The 27,179-nt window shown below is 35.5% G+C and overlaps 2 protein-coding genes across 4 annotated transcripts in view; one reads left to right on the top strand and one right to left on the bottom strand.

The window, feature by feature from the left end:
- Positions 1-20,326, top strand: part of GatA (glutamyl-tRNA(Gln) amidotransferase subunit A, mitochondrial) — a 154,219-nt gene extending 133,893 nt beyond the window's left edge. For all 3 annotated transcript variants that reach the window (XM_090409632.1, XM_090409633.1, XM_090409631.1), the window contains one exon: positions 20,050-20,326. In XM_090409632.1, coding sequence (XP_090265758.1) covers positions 20,050-20,207 — 158 coding nt within the window. In that variant the 3' untranslated portion in view covers positions 20,208-20,326. The remainder of the gene's footprint in view (positions 1-20,049) is intronic.
- A 213-nt stretch (positions 20,327-20,539) lies between these two features.
- LOC150096063 (uncharacterized) overlaps positions 20,540-27,179 on the bottom strand; it is a 63,058-nt gene continuing 56,418 nt past the window's right edge. Inside the window, exon 4 of the mRNA XM_090409635.1 lies at positions 20,540-21,508. The gene's annotated coding sequence lies outside the window, so the exon portion shown is untranslated. The remainder of the gene's footprint in view (positions 21,509-27,179) is intronic.

The raw sequence follows: 27,179 nt of genomic DNA, 5'->3' as shown, positions 1-27,179 counted from the left end.
TACATTCCTATAGATTCTCTAGTTTTGTAGATCTGAAAAAAAGACAAGACAAAATGGCAAGAGAAAAGCATTCGAAACACCAAATTATATGGTGTAAATAGGACATTATATCAAACAATATATTGTCTCTATTTAAGTTGTAAGTCAGCAGCTAGAATTGAAGGAAATACAGGAAGATGGTTTGACATTGAATGAGATATGTGACAAAGATGAACATTATCTCCACTGTTATTCATTATCTATATGGATCACATTATGAAGAAAAGTGATATTAAATTTGATATCAAAATTGGAGATGTTAATTTTTATTATTATTATTATTATTATGTGACATCTCAAAGGAGTTCTCATCAAGGGAGAGCACCTACTCTACAACTCTACATCTCCACCACTTAATCTACCAACTATAGCAAACTGCCATTACCATCATCATCTATAAGGGTGGTCTGAAAAGTTCTCGGCCTTGACTATAGATGGCAATACTATCCTTGAAATGGATAAAATTGAGTATCATGCGGTTATAAAATTCTTTGTAAAAGAAGGTTTAAACGGCAAAAGAAATTTATTTGAAATTCATAAAAGTTTATCGGCTCTCTTCTCCTTCGTTTTTGACAATTAAAAGAAATGGGCTGTCGAGTTTAAACGTGACCGTACCAGCCTTGAAGATGATCCACATGAAGGGCATTCAAAAATTGTAACACCACCAGAAATCATTGAGGATTACTCCAGTATTCTGAAGTAATCCTCTGAAATAATGGAGGTCTGAAAACCTGTGTCTACCAGCGCTTTACAATATCTTCCACAGATCCTTCCCTCTACAGTCATTTCAGAAGACTGCCCCTGATGTTGTTCACCTCTCCTCCAGGTTCAATTGGCATATACATGGGATCTTGAGTCTTCATTATAATTGTTGGAGCGGCTCCTACTGCTGTAACAATTGCGGGCAATGTGCCCAATCTTATCGCAACTGAAACATCTGGGCAGTTGCCTCCTATCATTTCCTTTACTGGCTCTTCTTGAGGTTAAGGGAGACTGACATCCTGAGTATTTACTGTTGCCAGTTCTGCATCACTGCGTCCAATCTATCAAGCAAAGGTTGTTGCAATCTTTCAACTTCCATACAAATGAACTCTGTGGTTCTCTCGGTTTGAGGACAAGAGAGTTCAGGGACTCTCATTGATACTGCTGCCAGTTGGCTTAGTACTGCATCGAGGCGTTCCATGACATGCTGTTGTAGTCGTTCGACTTCCTGCTTGATCATGGATCGAACTTCACTCGAGTCATGATTGATATCCATCAATCGATTGACCAACTCAACTCTGTCTCCTTCGCTCCTTTTCAGGTTCTTGGTTTTTTCTTTCTTTTCATGGCACTCCCTTTCAGCTTTAGGGTGATTAATAGTGTCACTCTCCTCTGCAACAATATTAACAAATCCGGCGGCAACTGCAGGACAGATGTCTCCAAGCATCTGCTCTCTTTCCTTTACAGCATTGTAGTATTCCTCTATATTAGATACCCTTTTCTTGAAAGCTGTCTCCCTCAACTCTTGTTTTACCCCCAGTCTGAACTGATGGAAGACAGCCCAGTCTAAGTGGGGCTTGTACTCATTCGAGACGTTCAGGGTGCTCGCAAGAGTCAACAACCTGTTGTAGAAATCAGACACGCTTTCTCGATCTTTCTGTGTACTTCTCTGGAGCTTCCACAAGTTTGGCCCTAAACTCCTTAGCTTTGAGAATTGGGAGATTCTCAAAGCTAAGGAGTTCACCTTCCCTACTAGCTTACTGCATAGCAGTATAAGTATCTGAAAATCAGTCCACCTACCAGCCTTTCTTAGTTCCTCGACGTAGCTAAAAAATGCTATAACTGATCAGTCTCCTCTCCTGAAAATTGTGGGAACACCTGTTGTGGGTTTATGGTTCTAAAAAATTCTGAGTCGTCCATCCCGGAACTTGTGGGCAGAGACATGCTTGTATCTAAGCTTGCAATATAATCCTTCTAAAATACTAAATTTTATCAAACTTTTTTTTGTACCTTAATTGCCTGATTTGAATCCAAAACCTACTTACTATGACCCATCGATTATTTTGAATTAATCGATCAAATCATATCCTGTCGGCTGTGCCATTTTGTTACATGTATTTTTTATGTTGTATTCTTGGGTATTATCTAATGTACATGTCATGTGAGGTATCTGAATTCTTGTTCTGTAATTATGCTTAAATTATACTTCCTTAGTTGTAATGGAAACACTACTTGTACCTCTCTTTATATGCCTACTCAGTACTTAATCTCCTTGGTGCACTGTGGCCATCACTTAGATTGATCACGTGTGCAAATTAGATTAACAAGGGGATTGCCTTTGGCTAGAGCCAATTCCCTTGTTACAAATATCTGGAATTACCTCCTTGTTAGGTTCTGGAAAATTTATTTGTTATTGCTGCGTCATCCAGAACCCTTAGATTCGAAAAGCTTCTTAATCAAGGAGTTAACTCTCAGACAGACAGACACATGTTTAATCGTTCTATTAAAATACTTAGTTAAAATTAGCTAAATTTCCTGTACCAACTCTAGTTTGCAATCGTGGTCTCCGTTAAACAATTAAATTCCGCTCATGTTTTAATTAATAAGCGGTGCATTGGATTCATTTATCAGGCAACTAGTTAGATAAAAGGTATAAAGGTTCATTTATTAAAACTTGTGCAATACACTTTCATCAAATATACACTCAGCTAAGTAATCACTTTCTTAAGTTACAGAACTTAATATAACAAACTATAATTTATATAGCTGAATCTTGTCATAAGACACTGCTCTCAAATCAATTAATTGTCCTTTTGTATTCTTTGATGTACAATTCCTTCCATGCATTAATTCAATTAACTTTGCATACCATTATACTATAACATACTAAACATGATCGGCATTTACGATACATTTCACTATGCTCCTGGAGCTGTAACACTTTGCTATTAGACTAAATACTAAAGTCCTGCCTCCTACATAATGTGAGCTCTACTAATGAATGTTCCTGTTCACTATTATACAATAATTCTTTCTTCCACAACAAAAGAGACTAAGGTTAGTACATTACCAGATCTTTAAGACTTCTTCAGGTCTGTCCCTCAATCTTCAATTCCCTTTACAGCTTACCCATTCTTTATCCTGACGGTTGTCTCACCTAGACCTGGTTTGGAGCTTGCTTTCGTGATTTATCCTCTCCGATGTGGATGGGAAACAGTTCTGCTTAATTTGGTCCACATGGTCTAGCATGATGGTCAGCTTGCGTAGATTTCCTTTGTACGCTGACGAAATGCCCACACCTCGCTCGTTACTTGGCTGCTTATCTCCGTTGAGACATCATTCCGTTGGCTGGGTTCACCTACACATCTCCATTAACAACTCAAGCTAAGGCCCACGAGTGATGAGCGCCGATTCCGAACAGGAGAACGCGAGGAAGAACTGGAATCCAAGAGAAAAAAGTCCTGAACTGGGGGGAGCCAAGCCTTTTTATATTACACCTTTAGCGGCACCCCTTCTGTGTCACACCTTTTCACCCATCCCCATTCTTCTGCACGCGGTTCCGTTCTTCTCTCTTAGCGTCTTCCAAGAAGCTCGCACGGTCATTGTGTTCTGTTCATACATGACTGCCGTAGGCTCTGCTGCTAATTCGAGTGTCTTGCTCACATACCTTGAACTCATAATTTTACACGCTAACATATATTTCACAAATTATTCTTCCCTTGTTAAACATACAAAGATAGGTAATATTCCTTTACATATAATCATTCAATGTCAAGATACAATATCTTTAAGGCTTTCCAGTAATTTACAATTCTGCTTATATACAAGTATATTGTTAGATCCTAAATGAAAGAATCTTGGAAAGAAATCATTCATTTAGGGTCTAACATATAAAAATTGCAAACATAGAGAAATACCTGCACATCAGTTGTAATTAAAAGTGAAACTTCCTCACTTTATGAAAATTTTGTATTCTTTATTTAAGCACCTTATATTTAAGCTATTGTGATTAATTTGAGATTTCATTTTTAGTATGTCTTAAAAAAGAGGGATAATGTGAATTAAATTTAAGCCTTACTTAAGCTATGTAAAATCTATTGTGAGTTATCATAAAGCTGTTAAGTATTAATTCCTGGAAGGCCTATAGCTACATGCCAGCGTTACGCTGTATTCGGAAAATTATGTAACCATGTATTCCATGAATCCGAGTACATCAGCATCATAGAAACAAAGGATAAGCCAAAGGGTGAAATTAGTAAGGTTCATGTGCAAAAAGGGGGCTGAAAAAGAGGGCACTCTATAGGAGTATAAAAGGGGGTTGAGCCTGGAACATAAGGGCTTTTTCTTGATCACTTGTCGTATCGCTTTCCTGTTGGGTGGTTCGGAAGTTGGCGGGCAGTTTCGCGTAAAGGGGGGGGGGTGAAGTCTGTGATGTCAGGCAGCAAGCGTTCGTAAAGAAATGAAGCTAGATTCTATGCAAAGCTGAAGGAAAAAAATTCCAGTCCTAGCAAAATCAAGCCGTCGCTGGAAAGCCCCATTGAGTTATCCCTGAAATGCAAAGATTTTGAGTCCGTTTCCAGCAGAAAGAATGAAGATAGCGTAACCCCTATGTTGGCGTATAGACAGCCAAGATAGATGAGACATATCCACACAAGCACGTGGTGCAGAACGACATGGAAAAAGGGTCGGTAAGGTGCTATTGCTCTAATTTTGTGTGCATGTTCATTAGAAGAAAGAAGATTGTTTACAATTATGAAATTAATTGTAAACGACATGGAAAAAGGGTCGGTAAGGTGCTATTGCTCTAATTTTGTGTGCATGTTCATTAGAAGAAAGAAGATTGTTTACAATTATGAAATTAATTGTAAACGACATGGAAAAAGGGTCGGTAAGGTGCTATTGCTCTAATTTTGTGTGCATGTTCATTAGAAGAAAGAAGATTGTTTACAATTATGAAATTAAGAACTTTATAATAAGGAACTCTGTGGACAGTCACTATTTAAAAAGTTAACCTTGTTTGTGAGTAAGAAGAATTGTTTGGGAGAGATTTTTTGTAACTTGTATGTGATAGAATTAACTTGATGTGATTATGAAAGGTAGAATTTAGAGTCTCAGTAACATTAGAATGGTTGATAGTTGTTCTTACGAGTAATACTGCTGGAAGGAATTTAGCTTAACTTATTATCATTTGATTTATATCCCAATGCGTAATTACAGTGTTCAGCATGCCTTATAAGTTTTAATTAGTTTGAATGTGTTAATCTCTTAGTTCGACTTATTTAGTATTGAACATAATTAAGTGTATGAATTTTGTATTGTGTTTTAAATATTCCAATAAACGTCATATTTTCCTGAACCTGAGTCATGCCTGATTACGATTCCAAATTACCACTTATAAAAATAGAACCTGATTTTTGCAGGAAGGATTTAGTGAGTGAATATAAATATAGATTTAGGTCACGACTGCAATAATGTAGATCTATAGGGCAGTTAAGTAAGATCTTGGGTAAGAAAGTTAAGAAACTAGTATTGTCTCCCTGAGTAAGGATCTTTTCTACTATAGGATACTGGCTGGTGCAGCAAAATATAAATTCGCCAGTATCCGAAGAGGAAAGAATTCTAGATATAAAAATAAGATTAAAATTAAGTATAAAGATATAAATAAGTTTAGAACATCGATATAATAATAAGAAACGACTTTTTAAACAATATTCTTGTGTGTGTGTGTGTGTGTGTGTGTGTGTGTGTGTGTGTGTGTGTGTGTGTGTGTGTGTGTGTGTGTTAAAGCTTGTTAAATCCCGAATGAAATATTTCTTAGTGAAATCTCTTCATTCAAGATTTAACAGGGGAATGCCATCAGGGCCAGGAGACTTTTTTGTGTTTAATTTGGACAGTATTTTTCTGATCTCATCCTGGCAAAAGAATATAGGGGGCATTGTATGTTGGGTGTCTGGAATTGTTGGGGGACATTTACCATCGTCAGTTATGCATGCATTTGAAGCAGAGTATGAGGCCAGAAGATTGGCTTTTTCTGTGGGTGATGATGCAGTAGAGCCATCAGGGTGTGATATGGGTGGGAATAGTGTTGGACAGAAGTTACGGCCAATTGCTTTGGCGAGAGACCAAAAGTCTTGGCTGCCGTTTGAACAGGCTGCTAGTTTCCTGCTTTTTGCTCTTTCAAACTCTGTTTTGGAAGCAATTACGGGCTTCCAAAAGCCCGTAATAGATGCAATTACGGGCTTTTGGAAGCCCGTAATTGCATCTATTACGAAGGAAGATGGGTTCTTGATTTCAGCCAGTTGTGGTATGTCTAGTGTTTCATCTCTACAGCCTTGGCACATCTTTTGAAGAACCAGGGTTTCGTTAGGGAATGGCAGTTCAGAGTGCTGTGTGGAATGTATGTATTCATGCCAGTGAGGATTACTTTGGTAATAAGCTCAGTGCATATGTTTGGGTTGGAAGGCCGGAAGCAATAGTCCAACCATGGGAATGTGGCATAGAAGTTGTGGAGGCTGTCCCACTTGGCACTGTTATAGTGCCAAACAGTGGCGGCCTGTACATAATCACTGCGACACTGCAGCACCCCAAGGAAAAAATGAAAAAATTAAAATTTGTTTCTGTTTATAAATAATAACAGTGCTTACAACGTTATATAAATGCAATACAATATGTTAAAGGTTACAGCTTATGTTTTGACATTGATTGAATAGTTAATAATTGGAAATGTTCGATTAATGCTTTAGATTACAAAACAAATGCACCGCGATCTAACACCAATAGTTTGCACTTGTCATTGCACGGCTACGTCATTCTCGACTGTAACTGCTCAAACGGCAGTGTATTTTTGGTATGTTTATGCGCCTTATTTCTGTGAGATATGAAACGTTTATTATTGGTGCATGTGCGTGGTGAACTATTTTTTGTAAATCTTATTTTATTTTGTTAAAATAACATAATTATTTATTTATTATAGATACAAGACTGAATTATGATGAGTGTCACTGTTGAAAATATGAAAAGAATAATATTTTTCAATTATCGTTACACGAAACAAATGCACTGCAATCTAACGCCGATATTCGTTTGCCTTGTCATTGCACGTTACGTCATTAGATACACTGCCGCTTGGACAATGGTATCTTATGCCTGCGCTCGTTATTTCTGTGAGATATGAAACGTTTATTATTGGCGTGTGTTCGCGGTGAACTATTTTTTTGTAAATCTTATTTTATTTTGTTAAAATAACATATAATTACTTATTTATTATAGATACAAGGCTGAATTATGATGAATGTCACTGTCAAAAATATGAAAAGAATTATATTTTTTCAATTATCGTTACATGAAACAAATGCACTGCGATCTAACGCCGATATTCGTTTGCACTTGTCATTGCTATTGATATGAAACTTTTATTATTGGTGTTTGTTCATGGTGAGGATGAAATAATTTTAATAAAGCAATTTTTAATATGTAAAGTTATTTATTAATAAATTCATTACTGATTAGGAAAAAAAGTTTTTTTTTTTTTTTGTATATGCAGCACCCCCACTTAAAATTTTCACCGGCCGCCACTGGTGCCAACTCACTCTTGTATGGGAATGTCTGTGGAAACATTGCATGGGGGAGAAGATGAGCACTAGGTTGTGGTCAGAATTGCCCAGGGGCTAGCTACTTTCACTGTGTATTTGGAGGGGTCATTGGTGAGGAAAAGATCTAGGGTGTTTGGAGAGTGGTTTGGGTTATCTGGTATTCTGGTTGGCATCTGGACAAGTTGTGTAAAGTCGTTGGTGATGGAAAATGTTTCGGCATCTCAGCCTGCAAGATCTGTACAACTGGAGGAGGAAAGCCAGCTAGTGTTGTGGACGTTAAAATCTCCTAGGAGGATGATTTTGCTGTTGGGAAAGTGGGATTGGAGAAAGTCGATTTTTCAGGAGAGAAAATTAAAGAGCTCAGGGTGGTTGGTTGTGTTGGGGGAAAGATAGAGACAGCAGATGAATTGGACAGAGTGGGAAAGGGATATTTTCAACCAAATGAGGTCAAAGTTGGGTGATTCTAAGTTGGGTGCTCTCTGGCAAGGTATGTCAGAGCGGATGTATGTGCAGACATACATCCGCTCTGACCACCCTTGGGATGAAAATTGTCGAAGAGTGTGTAGTTTGGAAGGTTGGGTGCTGGGGGGGCGGGCGGTGAGATTTGTGTTGGTGGGGTTTGGTAGAATGTAGGTGGTAGTGGTCACTATTCAGATTGGATTTTAGGCCACGGATGTTGGTGAAGTGGATGTGTAGGGTTTTGTGAATCGTATATTGGACTGCATGGATCTTGCACATTTCCTATGCGCTGCCTGCATGCTGGCCTCCATGGTGGCTGCTAGTGGTATCACTTGGTTTTTTCACCAGTTTACCTTGTCTGTAGTCGATGGTCCAACTGTTGTCACCATTTTGACGTTTTTCTTCGAGTTGTCTTTGAAGCTGCCATCTTTGTTCCCTTTGTGCAAATGATAGGTCTGATTGTGCACGTATGCGTGATTGGGGACAGGTGTCTTCGAACTTGTTGTCGATCGCTGTTATTATTTTTGATGTGCTTGTCGGTGTGTCGCAGGTCACTTTTACTAGGCACGGAAAGTTCGTACCGTCCTTCCTTTTATTTATAGGCCTGAAACGATGGCACCTGACGATATTCTTAGGATCGATGTTGCAATCTTCAGCTAGTTTATTGATGTCCTCTTGTAATGATTTTCCATTTTCTGTCGGGAAATTCAAAATGATGGCGTTGAGTTTTTTATGTTTAGCTTCCATCAAGTCATTTACCGTTGATGCGATTAAATCACGAAGTTCTTTTGCTGGCAGATTGGAGCTTGCATTACGCTGGTTTTCAATTTGTTCTAGCTTAGCTTTGACTGCACGTATTTTGGAGGTAAAAGTTTCATTTAAAGCATTGATGTGCTGTTCGAGGCTTTCGACATGTTTAACCTATGTTCAGAAATTGTTTTACCAAAGGGAGGCACAGCAAGCAGAAGAATGGCCGATTAAGTTCAAAAAGTAGCTTTGCGCTGCTTCATCTATTTTCGTGCAGGAAGCGTGCAGCCAGTGGCAACAGAACTCGCAGAATATGCCCTTTTTTCTGTCTTTGACACCAGTTTTGCAGCTGGGGCATGTAATAGGTATGTCGGTGGTGGTTGACGGCACTGTGCTGGAGAGACACGTGGTGCTCATTCGGCGTTGGCTTTTGATGCCGCCATCTTTGCTGCATACGGTAGGCATCGTGAGCGCTTACACTTGGCTGATTTAAAATTGGAAGGCTAGCTGATTTAATACACTATAAGTACTTACAGGTTGTACTGAAGTATTCTGCTGCTCGGCACCCACTGTTTGGTTTCCGTTTGATGGTTAATTTCAATGGAAAAACACTCGCAATAACATTGCGAGTAAATTGGGGAGCACAAGTTTGAAGTAGCTTATTCACCAAAAATTATATAGACTACACAACTAATGTGTAGTCTATATAATTTTAACATTTTGACAGGTTTTTTTTTTTTTTTTTTTTTTTTTTTTTTTTTTTTTTTTTTAATGTTATCACATTCCTTTTCTAGATCTACTAAACTTAAATAGGTCCTTGCTATATTCCCATGATTTTCATCTTAACTAACAATCTGGTCCTACTTTATTTGCCTGACTGGATTGTTTTTCCCCCAGCTTTCTGTTTAGCAGCTCTTCTTGATCTTTTCTCAAGTATGCTTGCATAAATCTGACCCAAAGTAGGAAAATTCTGTGTAATTTTTGCATTGTTTTATTTTCCTTTTTTATATCTCTACTCATCTGGAATTCAGCCATCTGAATTGTGCAGTGTAGCTGCTGTAAGAATTTAATACACTTGCCTCTTGTCCCACAAATTCCTTTTAGTATAACATAATGCTATGGTAAAAGAAATTTCCCATAGCAAAGTGTTAGTTAGGTCTTTTTTGTTATTTGTAAAAAAAATTGACTCTCTCATAGCAAAAGTGAAATGCTGGGAGATTCAGTTGTATCTTCATATTTGAACATTTCTAGTAAAATATCGTCTCTTCCAGCTTTTCCACATATCAAGTATTGATAGTGCCCCTGATTGCATTCCTCTTGAATATTTTTCACCATTCTTCTGTCACTGCTTATTTTATTTAACAGTCTTTCAAAGTAATTACAAGCCATTCAAAATATCTTTATCTTCAGTTTTTACATAACTTTTATCTCCAATTCCTTTTTACAGCATTATTTCTTCCATTTCAGAGTTTTTTGAGTATACTCCAGACCATTTTGTCTCCTTCATGGTATTTATCTACTAGATCTTACCAAAATTTCTATGACTTTTTGTTTAGCCATATTTTTATAACTTAGGTTACTTGCATTTTTGAAGGAACTAGGAACTTTTGGGACAGCCTCAGGGTACTCGAATTTACCAGAATGTGCTGATCTTTCTATCTTTGCAGGCAACTTTACCACATACCTTTCTGGTTAAATCACCGAACATTTTCTTCTGATTTTGCATGGCATCTCTAAAGTTTGATCCTTGTTTTCGCCTTTCATAATATTTTCATAATTGAGTCCATAAGTTGAGCAGTTTTCAGAGGTGACTCTGAAAACTGCTCAACCTTAATTCTTTTTATAACCTTCGTACACATTTTTCTTTTCAGTATTTTCTTTTATTTTTTTATTTTTATCCTGTTCCAAATTAAATGGTGATCACTTCCTGTTTCAAATCTGTTCTGTGCACTTGTATCCTGAACCAGTAGGAAGATATCAACAATAGCATAGCCAGTGAAATTTCCTTATTTCTTGCATGTGAATTGAGGTGGAAGTAACATTATTATTAGCTTTGCTCATTATTAAATGTTTACTGAAAATTTCTATGTGCCTGTGGTTTATTTCATACTCTGTGGTTTAAGTTTCCAACAAGAATCTGCTGTTTTATGTCAGCTGCTCTCTTTAATCACTCAAAAAAAAATTCCACTATATCTTCCCTACTAGAAACTATCTATGGAACATAGGCATAAGTAACACTTATTATCCAATTTCCAATTTTCCCACATTTAGTAATTTCATATATTTCTTGCAATCTAAACAAAAAAGTAGAAAATGATCATTTAGAATTGTTTGAGAAAATTTGGAGAAAGAGCAAAGCTAATCATAATGGTGATTACTGAAGCTTCTGTTTTAGGACATGGACTGTATAACATTAAGATGAGAGAATGCACAAGAAATAAAGAAACTATAATTTGGAATTCTGAAAATTACTTTCAGGTAACTCCATTTTTTAACAGTAATACAAAAGAGCCAAGCTTAATGGAATATTCTCAGGGAGATTAAAAGCACATATAACAGCTTTGAAATAGGAAGTGATCACTATTTAATTGCAAGTAGGATAAAAATGAGTATCATAGTGAAAAAAAAAATGTACAAAAGTTTTTAAAAAAATCAAGGTTGAGCAACTTTTGGAGGTGAACTGTAGACTCGAATATGGGATTTGAATAGAAAGCAAATGCCATTTAGTTTTGAGCAGAATAAAAATGAATATTATAATAAAAAGAGAAATATATACAAAAGCTTTAAAAAAGAATCACAGTCAAGAATCTTTCAGAGATTAACTATATTTTTAGTTAATGATTGAGAGTTTGAAAACAAGAGCCAAACATTGGAGAACAACTTCAAAGAAATTAAACTAGCAGTTCTTGAACAGAAGGAATTAAAAGTTCCTAGCAAATAAGTCAGCACGTGCCTTCATAGTTTACAGGAAAATATGCGAGACAGCTAAGTTATGTGTAAAAAAAAGTATTGAAATAAAAGTCATGACAAGACTTTGGTAAGAATGTGGAAGATAAATATCATGACAATGGCAAAATGTTCTGGCAGCTATTAAAAAAACTTAGAAATAGAAGAAAGTATACTGTAAAAAGAATCAGAAATGATAAAAATGAGATAAAAATATTCTGGATGTCTGGAGTAATTTTTCTACTCTCCAACTAACATATTGCAGGTTCAAATCTCACCATGTTTGTTGATTACCTTTAGGTGGGGAAATGAATTTCATTGCTTGGTGTAAGACCACTTCCCTGCGTATTGTTGGAGGCCTGACGTGGCTTGAAAAAATTCCATGTTTGGTCTCTAGAGCAGTTTCCACACTATGTAAAAAATAAGTTAAAAATAGAAGAAAAAAAATCCTTAGCCCACCCACAGCACAAAATACATTATGGGTTGCAAATAACTTTTCATGGTGGGAGCAACATAAAAAAAACAATAGAACATGATAAAAAATATTCAAGAATTCAATTAGGAATATCTGTGACTTTTAGGTAGGAAAAGCTATCAAAAGTTTGGAATACATATTTAACTAGAAATGCTCAAATATGGAGATTTAAGGTGCTACACTGCATAATTCAGAAGGCTTGGTCAGTATGTGGAATTCAGGGTCATTAGATTAGATAGCTTTCAGTCCATCATATAAAAAGGGAAATACCGTTGTCTCCGCTTTATCCGAGATTCGCTTTCCATGGTTTCAGTTATCTGCGGTCAAACCCCAGTCCAAAAATATTAAATGGAAAATTCCAGAAATAAACAATTTATAAGTTTTAAATTACACGTTCTGAGTAATGTGATGAAATTTTATGTAGTCCCACCCAGGATGTGAATCACCCCTTCGTCCAGTGTATCTACGCTGTACTGTATACACTATCCAGCCATTAGTCACTTAATAGCCAATCTGCAAATATCAAATTCCTGGCATGTAGCCTCAAGAGGTGTACAGGATATTATGATAGTACTACATGAAGAACTTACATCATTACTAACTTCCTATCAACAATTTTTCATCCAAATCATCTGTTACCTGTCAAGACTACAACATTAGCAGATCTTATATTTCTGTCATCTAAGGCACTTTTTACTGTATCAATTCACCTATATCTTGGTCTTCCCCTGGGTCTTTTTCCTGCCAACCTGGCAGAAAACACTTGTTTTACTATTCTTTCCTCTCCTATTCTCTTTAAGCGACCATACCACCTGAGATTAGCTCTGCTAACACATTCCTAGTTGGTAACAATGTCAAGTTCTTTTCTAATATCCTCGTTTTTAATATGTTCGTGCCCTTAATCTTTCTCAGGACTCTCATATCTGCAGTCTCCAGTCATTGGTCAAGTGTTTTATTTCTAACCTTAGTGTTTTGACCCATTTCTCTCTTATTCCACATAAATTTATTCAGTTGACTTCCTACTATACTGGCTTTGTTGTTTCTGTTGTCTATTTCCATATTTAATTATCATCTTCACTAAAAATTGTGCCTAAGTAGCTGAAATGTTTTACTTGTTCTGTAGGTTCTCCCTTCACAATGCATTTGATATTTTCAATGTTTCTGCCTCTTTTCTGTCTTATTAGTGATTTTCATACCAAATTTATTACAACAGTTATTCAGTTTATTCAGGGAATCTTGCAGACTTGTACTGAATTTATTTAAAAGTATAACATCATCTACATAAAGTAAAGAGCTGAGATTAACATCTCCAATTTTGATATCAGGTTTAATACTGACTTCATAATGTGATCCATATAGATAATGAATAACAGAACGAATAATGTACGTCCTTGTCTGACACCAGATGTAACATCGAACCATCTTCGTGTACTTCCTTCAATTCTAATTGCTGACTTACAACTCGAATAAATACTAAGTATTGCTTGATATAATACCCCATTGACACCATAATAACTGTAGCATTTTGCATAACTTTTCTCCTGGCACCTATAGTCCTTTTGCAGGACTACAAAACTTAAATACAGATCTTTGTTATATTTCCACAATTTCTCAACTATTTGTCGTAAAGTGAAAATCTGATCCTGGCAGCCTGAATCCAGCTTTTTCTTCATCAAACTTATCCTCGACAATCCTTCCCAACTGTTTCTCAAGTATTACAGTGCAACCACTAAGATTTTTATACCACCATACTTGAGTATTTCTGGTCGAATGTCATCTACTCCTGCTGCCTTTCCACATTTCAGGCTTTTTCTACTTCAAGTATGGATATGTATTCCTGATTGCATGTCTGTTGAGTGTTTTTTACCAGAGTGCTGTCACTGATTTTTTCATTTAGCAATTTTTCGAAGTAATTAATCCATACTTCAAGGATATCTTTTTCTCCTGTTTTCATGTCACCTTTATTATCTCTAATTCCTTTTACATCTTCAGAGTTAAAGAGAACTAACAGTTTAAAGCACAAACTATAAGAAATTACGAAAAAACAAGTTCATTTGTTGGTATTATGAACATCAAAAAAAAAAAGCTCGTTAAAATAACTGAATAACAGATCTGTACCTTTAATTCGTGTTAGCTTGAAACAATGCTATTTGATGTCATGTTCTGTGGTTCACTTTCACTTTGTCCAAGGTCTGAACTGGGTAAAGTTTTAATAAATGCTGACCAAACTTGATTTAAAATGAAACCCTGATTTTTTGTTGCATTGCATAGGAATTTTAATCATATTTGCTGCCTCTGAATTTTCTTGAAACAGGTTTTATCAATGTAGGACATGTTTGTTCTGACCCAGAGTACATCATGACCAGTAGAAGCCATGTGAAATGCCAAGCCAGACTTATATTCTCTCTTATGCTCTCGGTTTTTTGATGTTCATGATGCCAATAAATGAACTTGTTTTTTCGTAATTTCTTATAGTTTGTGCTTTAAACTGTTAGTTCTCTTTACCCTGAAGATGTTAGTCTGACGACTAACGAAACTTGCTGGGTTTGTTTTTTAGTACTTGTTTAGTTTTAAAAAACAGTTTCTTTTTAATAAACATGTAGTCACAAAACCGGAATAATTCGATTGAACTTCTTAACCACAGAAACCTCTGTATGATTATTTATTTTTTATGTTCTTGCCAAAGTTTTCCCATAGCTTTTGTTTAGCTAGTTTTACACAGTGTTTAATCTTTCTTACATTTGTCTCTGTATTCTCTAAGAGCACAAGCTGACTTATTCACTAGGAACTTTTGATATGATTTCTTCTTTTCCTTCACTGCCTCTGTAACTGCCAGTGTCCACCATGTAGTTTGGATTTTTCTATCTTTATAGACAACCTCACCATATGCCTCTCTGACTGAATTTCTGACTGAATTAATATTAAATGGAAAATTCCAGAAATCAACATTTCATAATGTTTTAAATTGTGTACCGTTCTGAGTAGTTTTCAGTTATCAGATCGATTGTTGCAGTATCGGTTACTTGAACACAAGCACTGCCTTTTTTTACTTAATAGTCTCAAAGTGCAAGAATAGTGATGCTGGCAATTCGGATATGCCAAAGAGAAGCCATAAAGTGCTTCCTTTTAAATGAAAAGGTGAAAGTTCTCAACTTCCCTTGTATTGCATAAATAACATTTATGCAAGTTTCTCTTGCATAATATAGTGCAGCCACTAGAAAACTTTTATACCACCATATTTGAGCATTTCTGGTATCATTACTTAAGCTGCCTTTCCACTTCACAGGTTTCTAATGGCTTTTCTTACTAAGTAAGTATTGATATTTACTCCTGATTGCATTCCTCAAATATTTTCTGTCACTGCTTATTTAAGAATGTTTCTATGTAATTACTCCAAGAATATTCTTCTCCTCAACTGTTATGTAGCCTTTTTCATCTGATTAATTTTAAAGTACTATTTCCTCTTTATTCTTTTTGAATCACCTCCAGACATTTTACCACATTTGTGATATCAGTCATCATCATTTCCACAGAATCAGAGTCATCATGGACAACACTAACCATTATTCACACGATACCGTACCTCACCTTGAGCTTATCAACAAAGCACTCCCAACCATCTTTGGAAACCCACTCCACTCTTCATGCAAAAAATCTAGTCCTGACAACCTTGCTTGCCACATTTGCACAATTTCTCAGGGATGATCCTTTGATAATTGTAAACTCCCAATAGTGAAAGTTAACTTTCACTTAAATTCAGAACTAACTTTGACAAGACCATAATGCTAGTTAGCATTATGGCATACCAGTATTGGGTCTGTAACCTGCATTCTGGCAGGTTTCAAGAATGGAAAACTGTCATGTCTGTAAGAGACTAGCTAATTCACCTTCAGTTGAGAAGACTCCCCACATCCCAGCTGAGATTTGAACTAGGTCATTATAAATTAAATGCACACTGCAGATTCAACACTTATGACAGTGATGCAAAATTTAATGCCAAAGCTATATGCAGCTAAATTCAAAAAAAAAAAAAAAACTTCATGAATAAGAACAAAAAAATGCAGCACAATATTATTACATGCAGGAAAATAATTAGAAAAAGGAATCTATTCACTGGGGAAAAACAGCTTGAGGAAGGCAGTTCTGAATAACAGAGGTAGATGGAACGGTAGAACTGAATGAGAAGTTGGTGTCAGGAGCTGGTTAATAAAGTAGGATTAAAAAGATATGAATTGAATGGGAAGGATTTGGATGGTTACTGAATACAATGACCTAGGTATTCTAGTGGATTAGGAATTTAAGTTCTGGAATCATATTGGTAAGACAGTTAGGCAAACGCAATGCAATGGGCTTTACCAATTAAAAGAACCTTCACTTGCAGGAGGAAAGAAGTTATACCTTTATACAAGTCTCTGGTAAGGCCAGTCTTGTGTGTCTCATGTTTTAATGGATGTTAAAAGAACTAAAGCTGTACAGAGGAGGTTTGCAAGTATGTTGGGAGTTGGTAAACTACCATTTGTTTATCTTAACAAGAAAAAGGGGAGATTAGTCCATAATAAATGTAAATATCTAGTTTGTGTTGTGCTTTGCTGAGCCTGGATCTACTAACAGATATAATGAAAAGAAAGTTGGAATGTAAGGAGCTCATTTTTTTTTTTTTTTACATTTCTGTTCTGATTGTAAATTTATAGAATTGTTTTGGGGAGAAGAGTTAAAAAAAAAACAGTGCGAGTGTGTTAGAATTATTAGTTCCTACAAGTTGGATTTTGTGACATTGCTGCTATAATTTCAAAAGAAAACTTAAAAATAAAATTTCTTGTTGACAATTTATTGAATGCTTTATTCAAGTGTAAGCAAACAAAGTTTTCATACGAAGTCTTTACAACTTGGATAGAGCAAGAAGCAGGTTGTATTCACGTGCAAACTTTGTTTCCTTACATTTGGATAAAGGAATATAATTTGTGACATTTTAATTTATAACTAAGTGAAAAAACTTGCAATAAATTGTCAACAATTCAACAGCTATGTAACCACGGAAGTCAACCTCCTATAGTTTTTAGATGGTAAGTTGATTGAACATTGCAACCCCTCCATCTTGTTGCCAAGAATCCTTGTTTTAATTCAGTTTTGATGAAAATCTCAAAAGGATCCCAAGATATAGCTGTATTCTTAATTACGTCACAATCAACTAATCTCTACACCTTATAGATGCTATGTAGAAAGAGACTTCATCTATACTCAGCCACCTTCCATTATGATCTGACTGAAGAAATGGCTAAATTCCAGTTTGGTCAAAATCAGTTGAACAGAGGTTTTTCTCTGCATTCATATAATTGTCAAATTGCAAGAACGCATCGTTTCATATATGTTTCAAGGAAGTGATGATCACATTTTTCTCTTCCTTGAAACATGCAAAATGCTAAGAAATCATCCAAACCTGAACTAATCAGACTGTATTCTGATATCCAAGTTTTGGGAGATGATCACTATTAATGCTCATAAGCTTTTTTTTTTTTTTTTAATCTATACAATTTGTAATTGTTCTTTTGAACTCTAATAGTGTAATATTACATACTTTATTTGCTACTGAGGCAATTTAATATATGCATGATTCATATAGTTATATAAATGTTGGATGAAATATATATATATATTAGCATTCATGAATAAATTCTATATAATTTTTGTAACATGCAAAGCTATTAAAACTTATTTAAAAAAAAATTTGGATCTTCCCTCACTATCCTAATCCCAACAAATATGGTTGCATTAAACTGTCTCTCATCTGCAGACAATCAACTCAATGGCCCAGAAAACTCAACCAAAACCAGTATGTTATTTTAAGGCCATAACACTTTCTCCTGTTCATTCTCAGTTGCAAGTAGTGCCTGCATGGATGTGGTGATACTAGTGTATTATTCCTCTGAAGATGCAAAATATTAGAAATAATTTAATTATTATTACATCTGAAATTTCTTTAAATAACATGAATAATACTCAACATATAAGCCTAAACTCCAGAACATATGCTTTGGTGCTAGGTGCACTTTTAACAGTTGTTACGAGGTAATGATGTCCATGGACCCTCTGCAAGCATTGAATGAGTGCTTTATATTGATATCTTGTAATAGAAATATCTATCCTCGAGTCCTTAAAAAACAAGGGCAAACTAGGTATGTTCACTTTCTAATTTGTACAGTAATCTGATTTGACACAGTCTTAATTACAAAATGTAGCATAATATTGGATCAGTAGACCATTGCTGAATATTAAGTTATAATTCCTAGCTAATTATTTAATAGAAAATTCTGCCTCCACTTGTTTGAAACAGCAGAAGGCAATTGTAATAAGTTTTTCCACTTGCTTATACTACAAATTAAAGATAGAAATTATATTCTTGGTTTAATCCTTTATCCAAGTGTATGCAAACAAGTTTGCACCTGAACTGTTTTCAGGACTGGAGCAACTCGTATAAAGAAGCTAATGACTTCACATCTCTTGCTTTATTATTAGCCCATAATACAAAGCACATTCAGATGCAAACTTGTTTGCATACACTTGGATAAAGGATTAAACCAAGAATATAATTTCTTAGTATCTTACAACTATCTCTAATCCAGAGTATTCTAATAAGTTGCAACACCTTTTGGCTACTCATATACAAAAACATGACTTCAACCTTACTATACTAAGATTGAAGTTGTATTTTTTTTTTTTTTTTTTTTTTTTTTAATGAGTAGCTCTAGAGTCTGGCTCACATTGATGAGACCTCAATAAATGTTGAAACTGGTCTGGGTAGAGACTCTTCCCATAATGCATAATATTATATATATACATGTCTGCAAGGAGATGTACTTTGCATTATGGGATACTAAGGCAAGTGATGTGAAGTCATTAGCTTCTTTATATATGAGTTGCCCCAGTCCTGAAAATAATTCAGGTGCAAACTTTTTTTGCATACACTTGGATAAAGGATTAAACCAAGAATATAATTTTTAATTTATAGCAAAAGGCAGTGTAGAATTTTGAATCTGGATTTAGTTTCGCCCAGATGTATATTATATAATACTAATGCCTGTGTTGTCTGATATCTTACCAGAAGTTTTGGTTCAAACAAGAGCATTGCAAGTATTGAGATGTTATCTGAAAAGTTAAATAAATCAACGTCCATCACTGGCATTGGTGTAGATGATGCACTTCGCTGTAGTTGGTGAGGTGTCATGTAATAAAAAAATAAAAAATGGCTTCAAAGCTATTTAAATTGTATCTTATTTATTAGCATTTGATAAACAAGATTTGGTCTGAAGTTTTGCTAAGAGTTTATACCATTGTTTTTAGTAAAGGTGAATCTATCATCACTATTGTAAATGGTATGTGCATTAGTTATACTAATTTTGTATTTTTCATTATTGTATCAATATTTTTAGTGATAGTGTATATAATATAATATGCTAATTTTAGCAAAGTGGGTCAATAATTTTGATCTTTGTCCTTTCATCTGATTTAATTTATGGTTGATATGATTATTAATACAGAGGATAATAAATGAAGTAACTTATCCATTTTTGTGTCTTAATTATGTAATGAATTAAGAATCTTTATAATGCAGATGAACATTGATTTCCAAATTGCAAGATATATTTATGAGATTACCAATGTTGTTGTAAGATCCTTTTTCCTCACTTTAATATTTGTCTTGAATAAGACTGTACAAACAGTCTGCCCTGTAGTGACCAGAAAAAGATCTTACAAACCAAAAAAAATAATGTGGCCTGAAGTTTTCTTTTTTCTAAGTCATTTCTCTTTTAGGTCTTCCAGCTGTTTCAGTTCCTTGTACTCTCTCTCAAAGTGGCCTTCCTTTAAGTTTACAGTTTATTGGACAATCCTTTCAAGAAGAGAAGATGTTAATTGCAGCTAAATGGTTAGAACAACATATGTGTTTTCCACTGTGGGAGTTGGATTATTGATATTGTATGCTGTAGAATTAAGAAATCATGTATTTATTAATATTTTTTTTTTTTTTTTTTGAAACATGTGTAATGTATATAGGATCTTTTAAAAATAAATTATCAAGAGTGTTAATATTGATGGGTTTATAATATTTTCATAATCTTCTGCAAATCAAAGTAGTAGTAGGTCAAGTTCATAAATAATCTTTGTTTTAGAAATAAAGCTTACAAAAAAAAGTACAACAGTTTTTGTTTGGAGGAGGGGAAGGACTTTTATTAACTGAAATGTATTACATTGTATATTACAATTCTGAACAAACTAATGACAAAAAAAAAAGTGATAATTCGGCCACTAGATTAATAAGTTTATTACAGCATTGTGCAGAACATACATTATAAACAAGCATTGCAGTATCTAATACACAAAGATAATACTAGCCTTTTATATTACATAAAATAAGTGGATTAGATAAAGATATAAACCTTGCAAAAAAAAAAAATGAGTTAAATAGTTTTTACATCTCGGAATGTAGCATTTAAAGAGATCTGTATGTAGGTATGGAAACTTAATACATTCCATGCATTTAGATTAGCCTTTGTATAGTAATATTATTAATGTATCAAGAATTCAAAGCATGGGATGAAAATAAAATTCTTGAATAACTTTGACTGCTTTAAAGCATTTTGTTTCTTTATTGATAATTAAGGCAAACATTAGAATTTTTTAGAACCATTATAATTTAACTTCTTGGTTAATAATCACTTGATCACAAGAAAAACTGATAATGAAATTAAACTAATTAAATTAACTTTGGCTGTACTTTCATATATATTTATAACAAAATTAATAAACCAGAAGGAAGAACAGCTGTGTGTGGTAAAAGCATATTTTTAATTAACTTACAGTTGCTAGCACTGATAATTCTTTTTTTCCAGATTAAATTTCATTATAAAAATGCATTTATGAGACTGTCATAGTATTCATCAGAATCAGATAAACCTTGTTGTAGATTAATTTATGCATTCAGAATATGATTATTACCACTGTTGAGGTAAATTTTGACTTCTCTCCATTTTCAAAAGGAGAAAATTATAATTTTACATACAAGATTAGCTTAGTTTTTCATAGCCTTCATATATAAATTTGTGGTTTTAATAATCTTTAAATTTTAACAGAAAACAAACCATGTACCATATATCTAATAAAAACATTGAGAGAGACATGATGTAATAATGAAGATCATTTGCTGGATGGATATGATGACAAAAATCTCTTTTCTAGTTAGATATTAACAGATAAGACTTTCTGCAGCAAATATCTGAAAAATGTAAAAATCAATTAAATATTGGGGAAGTTACCAAGTAAACATTGTTATGTGCTTGAAAATAAATGTCTATCTTGCATTTATCATACAGTAATGCATTTGATGTATTTCTCATTATTTGTGTGTCCATTCTATTTGTCATCCTGGTTAGCATGTCTGTTATCCACTTTAGGTTATCTGAACATGGATGGTAGATGAATGCCCATGTTAAAGGCTGAAAAACAAGCATGTTTCCAGCAAATTCATATTGAGAAGCATGATAAGTCATGTAACATAATTATGAAAATGCACACTTTTAGCTGAACATTTCACTAATTCACTGAACATGAATTAGCCTCGGTTGCTTTGGCTGTAATTCAGAACAGTCCAATAAGACTTCAAAGCAAGAGTTAATTTCCCCATTAGTTATTTAAAGTGATGTGTAAGCCAAAGTAATTTTCTGTGAAAAAGCAATAATTTAATATTTATAGAATTATTTATTAAAACAAACAAAATATATAGTGTTAAAACTTTGGCTAATTGATTATCATTCTTCTTAACAAGTGATTTAAAAAATAAATATGCATTGTGCTGCAGTACTACAGTTGACTCTTGCTTTAATAAATTCATAGGTATCATATGAATAGTTGGAGTGGATAGTTTGTTTTCTAAAGGAATTTTAGCATTGTACCTATAGAACTCTGGTCAGTAACTTTTCACTAGTTTACTGTAATGAGGGAATTGGTGTTATAGTCTCAATCACAGCAAACATCATTATAATAAGTTATAAATGAGAAAAAAAAAAAGTAATATTTATTGCCTGCAGAATTTTCAGTGCTAGGTTTCCTAGCCATTGTCAATGCATACAGATGACAAGAGATAAATATAAAATGTCATTTGTTTGCATTGGCAATATCTAGGAAACCTAGCTGAAAATTCTGCAACTAATAAATATTATTTCATGACATTAAAAATAAGTCTATAATTAAATTGTACATTTGGTTCTGATGTATTAAAATCAAGAACTTTTATTGTTAAAAGACCAGAAGATAAATGATAAAATATACAAAAAGCTAACAAGTTTCACTAGCCACTGTCTAGCATTTTCAAGGCTGAACTGGTGTGAAACACAAATGCATTAAGTTACATGTAAAACATGCACTGTTAGGCTGTTACATTTGATCATTCGTGTTTGATGGTGTGCATGCATTCGAATGCTTGTCAGAATCTGGTACATGACCACATGTTGTGTAGTTTTTTGTATATCATAGTTCTGTTGAACTGAGAGAGAGAGAGATGATGAGATTTTTCTGTGTCTTTAAGAATAATACCTTGATTTCTATTTAAATTATTGCCTGTGCGTAGTACCACAGCTGCTTCTTTGAAAAAGATGGAAAAATCTCATCATCTCTCTCAGTTCAACAGAACTACAATATACAAAAAACTACACAAGACGTGGTCATGTACCGGATTCTGACTGAAGCATTCGAATGCATGCACGCCATCAAACACGAATGATCAAATGTAACTTAATGCATTTGTTTTCACACTAGTTCAGCCTTGAAAATGCTAGACAGTGGCTAGTGAAACTTGTTGGCTTTTAGTATATTTTATCATTTATCTTCTGGTCTTTTAACAATAAAAGTTCTTTTTAACAATAAAAGTTCTTTAAGTCATATAATTAGTTCAACTAATAAACACCATTATAACAGTATTTGCCATGGTTGAAGATCAATTGAAACTCAAAATCCAGTGCTATTCAGTAAGAGAGAAATTTGTTATTCAACTGGGGGGGGGGGGGGTGGGGGGGGGGGGGGGTGGGGGGGGGGGGGGGTGGGGGGGGGGGGGGGTGGGGGGGGGGGGGGGTGGGGGGGGGGGGGGGTGGGGGGGGGGGGGGGTGGGGGGGGGGGGGGGTGGGGGGGGGGGGGGGTGGGGGGGGGGGGGGGTGGGGGGGGGGGGGGGTGGGGGGGGGGGGGGGTGGGGGGGGGGGGGGGTGGGGGGGGGGGGGGGTGGGGGGGGGGGGGGGTGGGGGGGGGGGGGGGTGGGGGGGGGGGGGGGTGGGGGGGGGGGGGGGTGGGGGGGGGGGGGGGTGGGGGGGGGGGGGGGTGGGGGGGGGGGGGGGTGGGGGGGGGGGGGGGTGGGGGGGGGGGGGGGTGGGGGGGGGGGGGGGTGGGGGGGGGGGGGGGTGGGGGGGGGGGGGGGTGGGGGGGGGGGGGGGTGGGGGGGGGGGGGGGTGGGGGGGGGGGGGGGTGGGGGGGGGGGGGGGTGGGGGGGGGGGGGGGTGGGGGCCGGTGATGAGTCTTTGGCTCCATAGAGGCCTGAATAATCATCATAATTTTTATTATTTCTGCATCTCAAAACTATTTTTATAATGGATTGTATTAAGTTATCCTTTGCATTGCAATTTAAATGTTCAAATCTCTTTTTTCACTATGGCTCACAAATTTCTATTGGGTTTATATCAGGAGAGTTACCTGGCCACTGAAGCGAAATAGTTTCTCAATTAGATCTTGCGATTTTTGAGAAACTATTTCGCTTTTTTTTTTTTTTTTTAAATCTGGCATGGAGCAAGATCTTGTTGGAAGATAAGCTTTTTCTTTTTGGATCTGTGGGACCACTCTTTTCTCCAATATTTTTATGTATTGGTCACTTTTCATCATACCATCAACAGGCACAAGTGATCCTGGACCTGTCATGTGTAAAACAACCCCAAAACATCTTTTTATCTGAGTGTAGAGGCTTATTGAAGGTGGGTAAGAGAAGTATTCTCAGCTGCTGATTTGTGATCATAGGGTACTCGCTCTCATCAGACAAAGAAATGGCTCTCTTCTGAGAATATGACCTTCTTGCACACTTCTCAACAGTCCAATCTTTGTATACTTTTGCTTAGGAGCCTCTTTTTCTGCATAGCCTACGTCAACAGTTTTTTCCTTTTTTGGTCTGTGCTCAGTCCTCCCTGCTTCCAACAGTCTTCAACAGACTGTCATGTCAAACATTAATGTTGACATAGCTGCCAAGTTTCTATTTAAGTCTGTGGCAGACTATCTTAAATTCATTTTGCTTTTCCGAACTAGAAAACAATCTTGAGCAAGTTTTCCTTTACTTTTTTTTTAGTGTAGTTTTCCTTTTTTTGTCTGCATTTCCCTTTTCTGTCAGGAGAGAAGTCTCTCTCTCTCTCCCCCTAAACTTCTTTAAAATCACATTAACAGTATCAAACCAACACAACACTCATTGGCAACTTTTCTTCCAGTCATGGAAGAAATGGATGCATGCTGAGAAAGAGTATTTTTGAACATTTTCTTGTAGATGTATCCATTTTATGGCTCAACAAATGACAAACTATGAATGTCAATTTTTATGCTATTAAAAACCAAAATAGTGAACCAAAACGAAAATTGTGAAATTAAACAAAAAAAAAACAAACCCAAACCAAAAAAAAAGACGAAAATTCAGCTTGTTTGTATTTATTTGTTCATTAATGTAACTTTCAAATATCCACTTCAAACTAGCTTGTTCATTCACCTGTAGATCTATCTCTCTCAAGTACAGAGTTCCAGCTTACAAGGGTATAGAGAAACCTTTATACTTAAAAGTTGGCTGCCTAGAGGAATATAAAAACTTAAATCCACAACTATGAAGTCACATGGCAAACCATGCAATATACACACTACCCAAAATCAAATGGAGAAAAGCCATTATACCTCATCACAAAATATGACTCTGGAAAACTATAATAAAAGCTTACAAATTAGCACCTATAGAGGGTAAAATTTTTTGTACGTTAGGCTCTTTAAGCCTAATCATTTTGACTTCCTTTATATTACCTATATGAATTTTACAGATAGCACTATAACAAATCAAATACCTGTATAACCAACTCATTCACAATAACAAACTATTTCTGAAGACCCTACAAATTTTCTACAGTGACAGTTGACTGTATAGAGCCCTGATAGAGTCAAACTAATGGAAACATTAAGCAATGCTTAATTTCATTCCTATGTATGTGTGCTTTATATTGATGAAATGTACATGAATTAGTCGCCTTTCTTTTGATGTTATATGGCAGTTCATTATAGTAAAATTAATTTTATCATAATTAATAAGTTAGTTACAACTAACTAGTTATAAAGCCTACATACACATAATTTAAATTACTTTGATCCTATGAACTTTCAGCTCCATCAAAATGGAAAAATTCATCTATAGTACGAGGGTGATCTGAAAAGTGCTTGGCCTAACAATGAAAAAATGAATTTATAATTTCAAAATTACTTTTATTTTTCAACATAATCTCCCATAAGGCTGATACATTTATTCCAGCACCATTATCCCCTACCTATAGTGGTTCTCAGTAAGATCTGCAAAATATCCCTCTATAGCTGCAATCACCTCTTGATTCAAAAAAAAAAAAAACTGACCAGCAAGGAAGAGTTTTAGTTTTGGGAAGAGACAGAAGTCAGAGGGAGCCAAAAGCTGGAGGAATACAGTGGATGTTCCAACAACTCAGTGCAGATCCCTTAATTTTCCCATTGCCAAAACACCTTTGCAGGCAGGTGCATTGTCCTGATGAAAGATATTTTTTTTCTTCTGCAAACCGGGTCTTTTCTCACAAATTTTTTCATCTAGTCTGGTTAAAAGATAGGAACAATATTCCCCAGTTATTGTTTTACCCTTTTCAAGATAATTAATAAATAAAATGCCTTTAGCATCCCAAAACACTGATACCATGACCTCTCCTGCTGATGGAACCAACTTTGTCTTCTTTGGCACTGAACAACTGGCTTCTGTCCACTGTTTTGACTGCTGTTTGGATTCTGGCATGTAATGGTGAATCCAAGTCTCACTCATAGTAATAAATCGATGCTCAAAAATTCTTCATGCAAAATATACCCTACATGTTCTTTTGAAATGTCTATAGTCTCAGCAATTTTCTTGCACTTTGACTTGCCGGTTATCCAATACCGTATTGTGCACTTAACGATTTCTGGTGTTGTTATACTTTTTGGATATCCTTCACGTGGATCATCTTCAAGGCTGGTATGGCCACGTTTAAACTCAGCAGCCCATTTCTTAATTGTCTAAAACAAAGGAGAAGAGTGTCCATAAACTTTTATAAAGTTCGAATGAATTTCTTTTGGCATTTCAACCTTCTTTTACAAAGAATTTTATAACTATATGATACTCTATCTTATTCATTTCAAGGGATACAGACAACGCTTTTGCTTCAGACAGTTGTATAAAACAAATTACTTGATAGAATGACTTGCAATGTCACATGGATGCTTATGATAGATGTACCAATGCAGAAAAAAAAATTTTGCGAATAGTGTCATCTATGGTTGAGACCATTTCAGACCACTCTTACTTTTTAGCACACAGTTGTTACTGGTCATGGCAAATGACTCCAGCAAAATTGCAAGATAGTTAATATAACCATTACTGTCATCTCTGGCCTTTCTTTTTCTTTTAGAAAAAAGGGACCAACACACAAAGCAAAGTTATAACAACTTACTAAAGCAACATGTGAAAGAAGCAACCCAGCGGCAGAGAGTATTAGACTTCATCTTAGCATCAAAAAGGTGTCTCAGTTAAGAATATGACTGTTTTGCCACCTGTTAGACAGTGATCATGCTGTACTGGCCTGGGAAGTAGCCAATTATATAGATGTTCCAATCAGGACAGG

The sequence above is a fragment of the Typopeltis vanoorti genome, chromosome 19, assembly GCF_054136105.1.
Source record: "Typopeltis vanoorti isolate ZY-2024b chromosome 19, IOZ_Tvanoo_1.0, whole genome shotgun sequence".
NCBI classification, from domain to species: Eukaryota; Metazoa; Arthropoda; class Arachnida; order Uropygi; family Thelyphonidae; genus Typopeltis; species Typopeltis vanoorti.
Note: the sequence above shows the minus strand (reverse complement) of the source record. Positions and strands in the feature narration are given on the sequence as shown.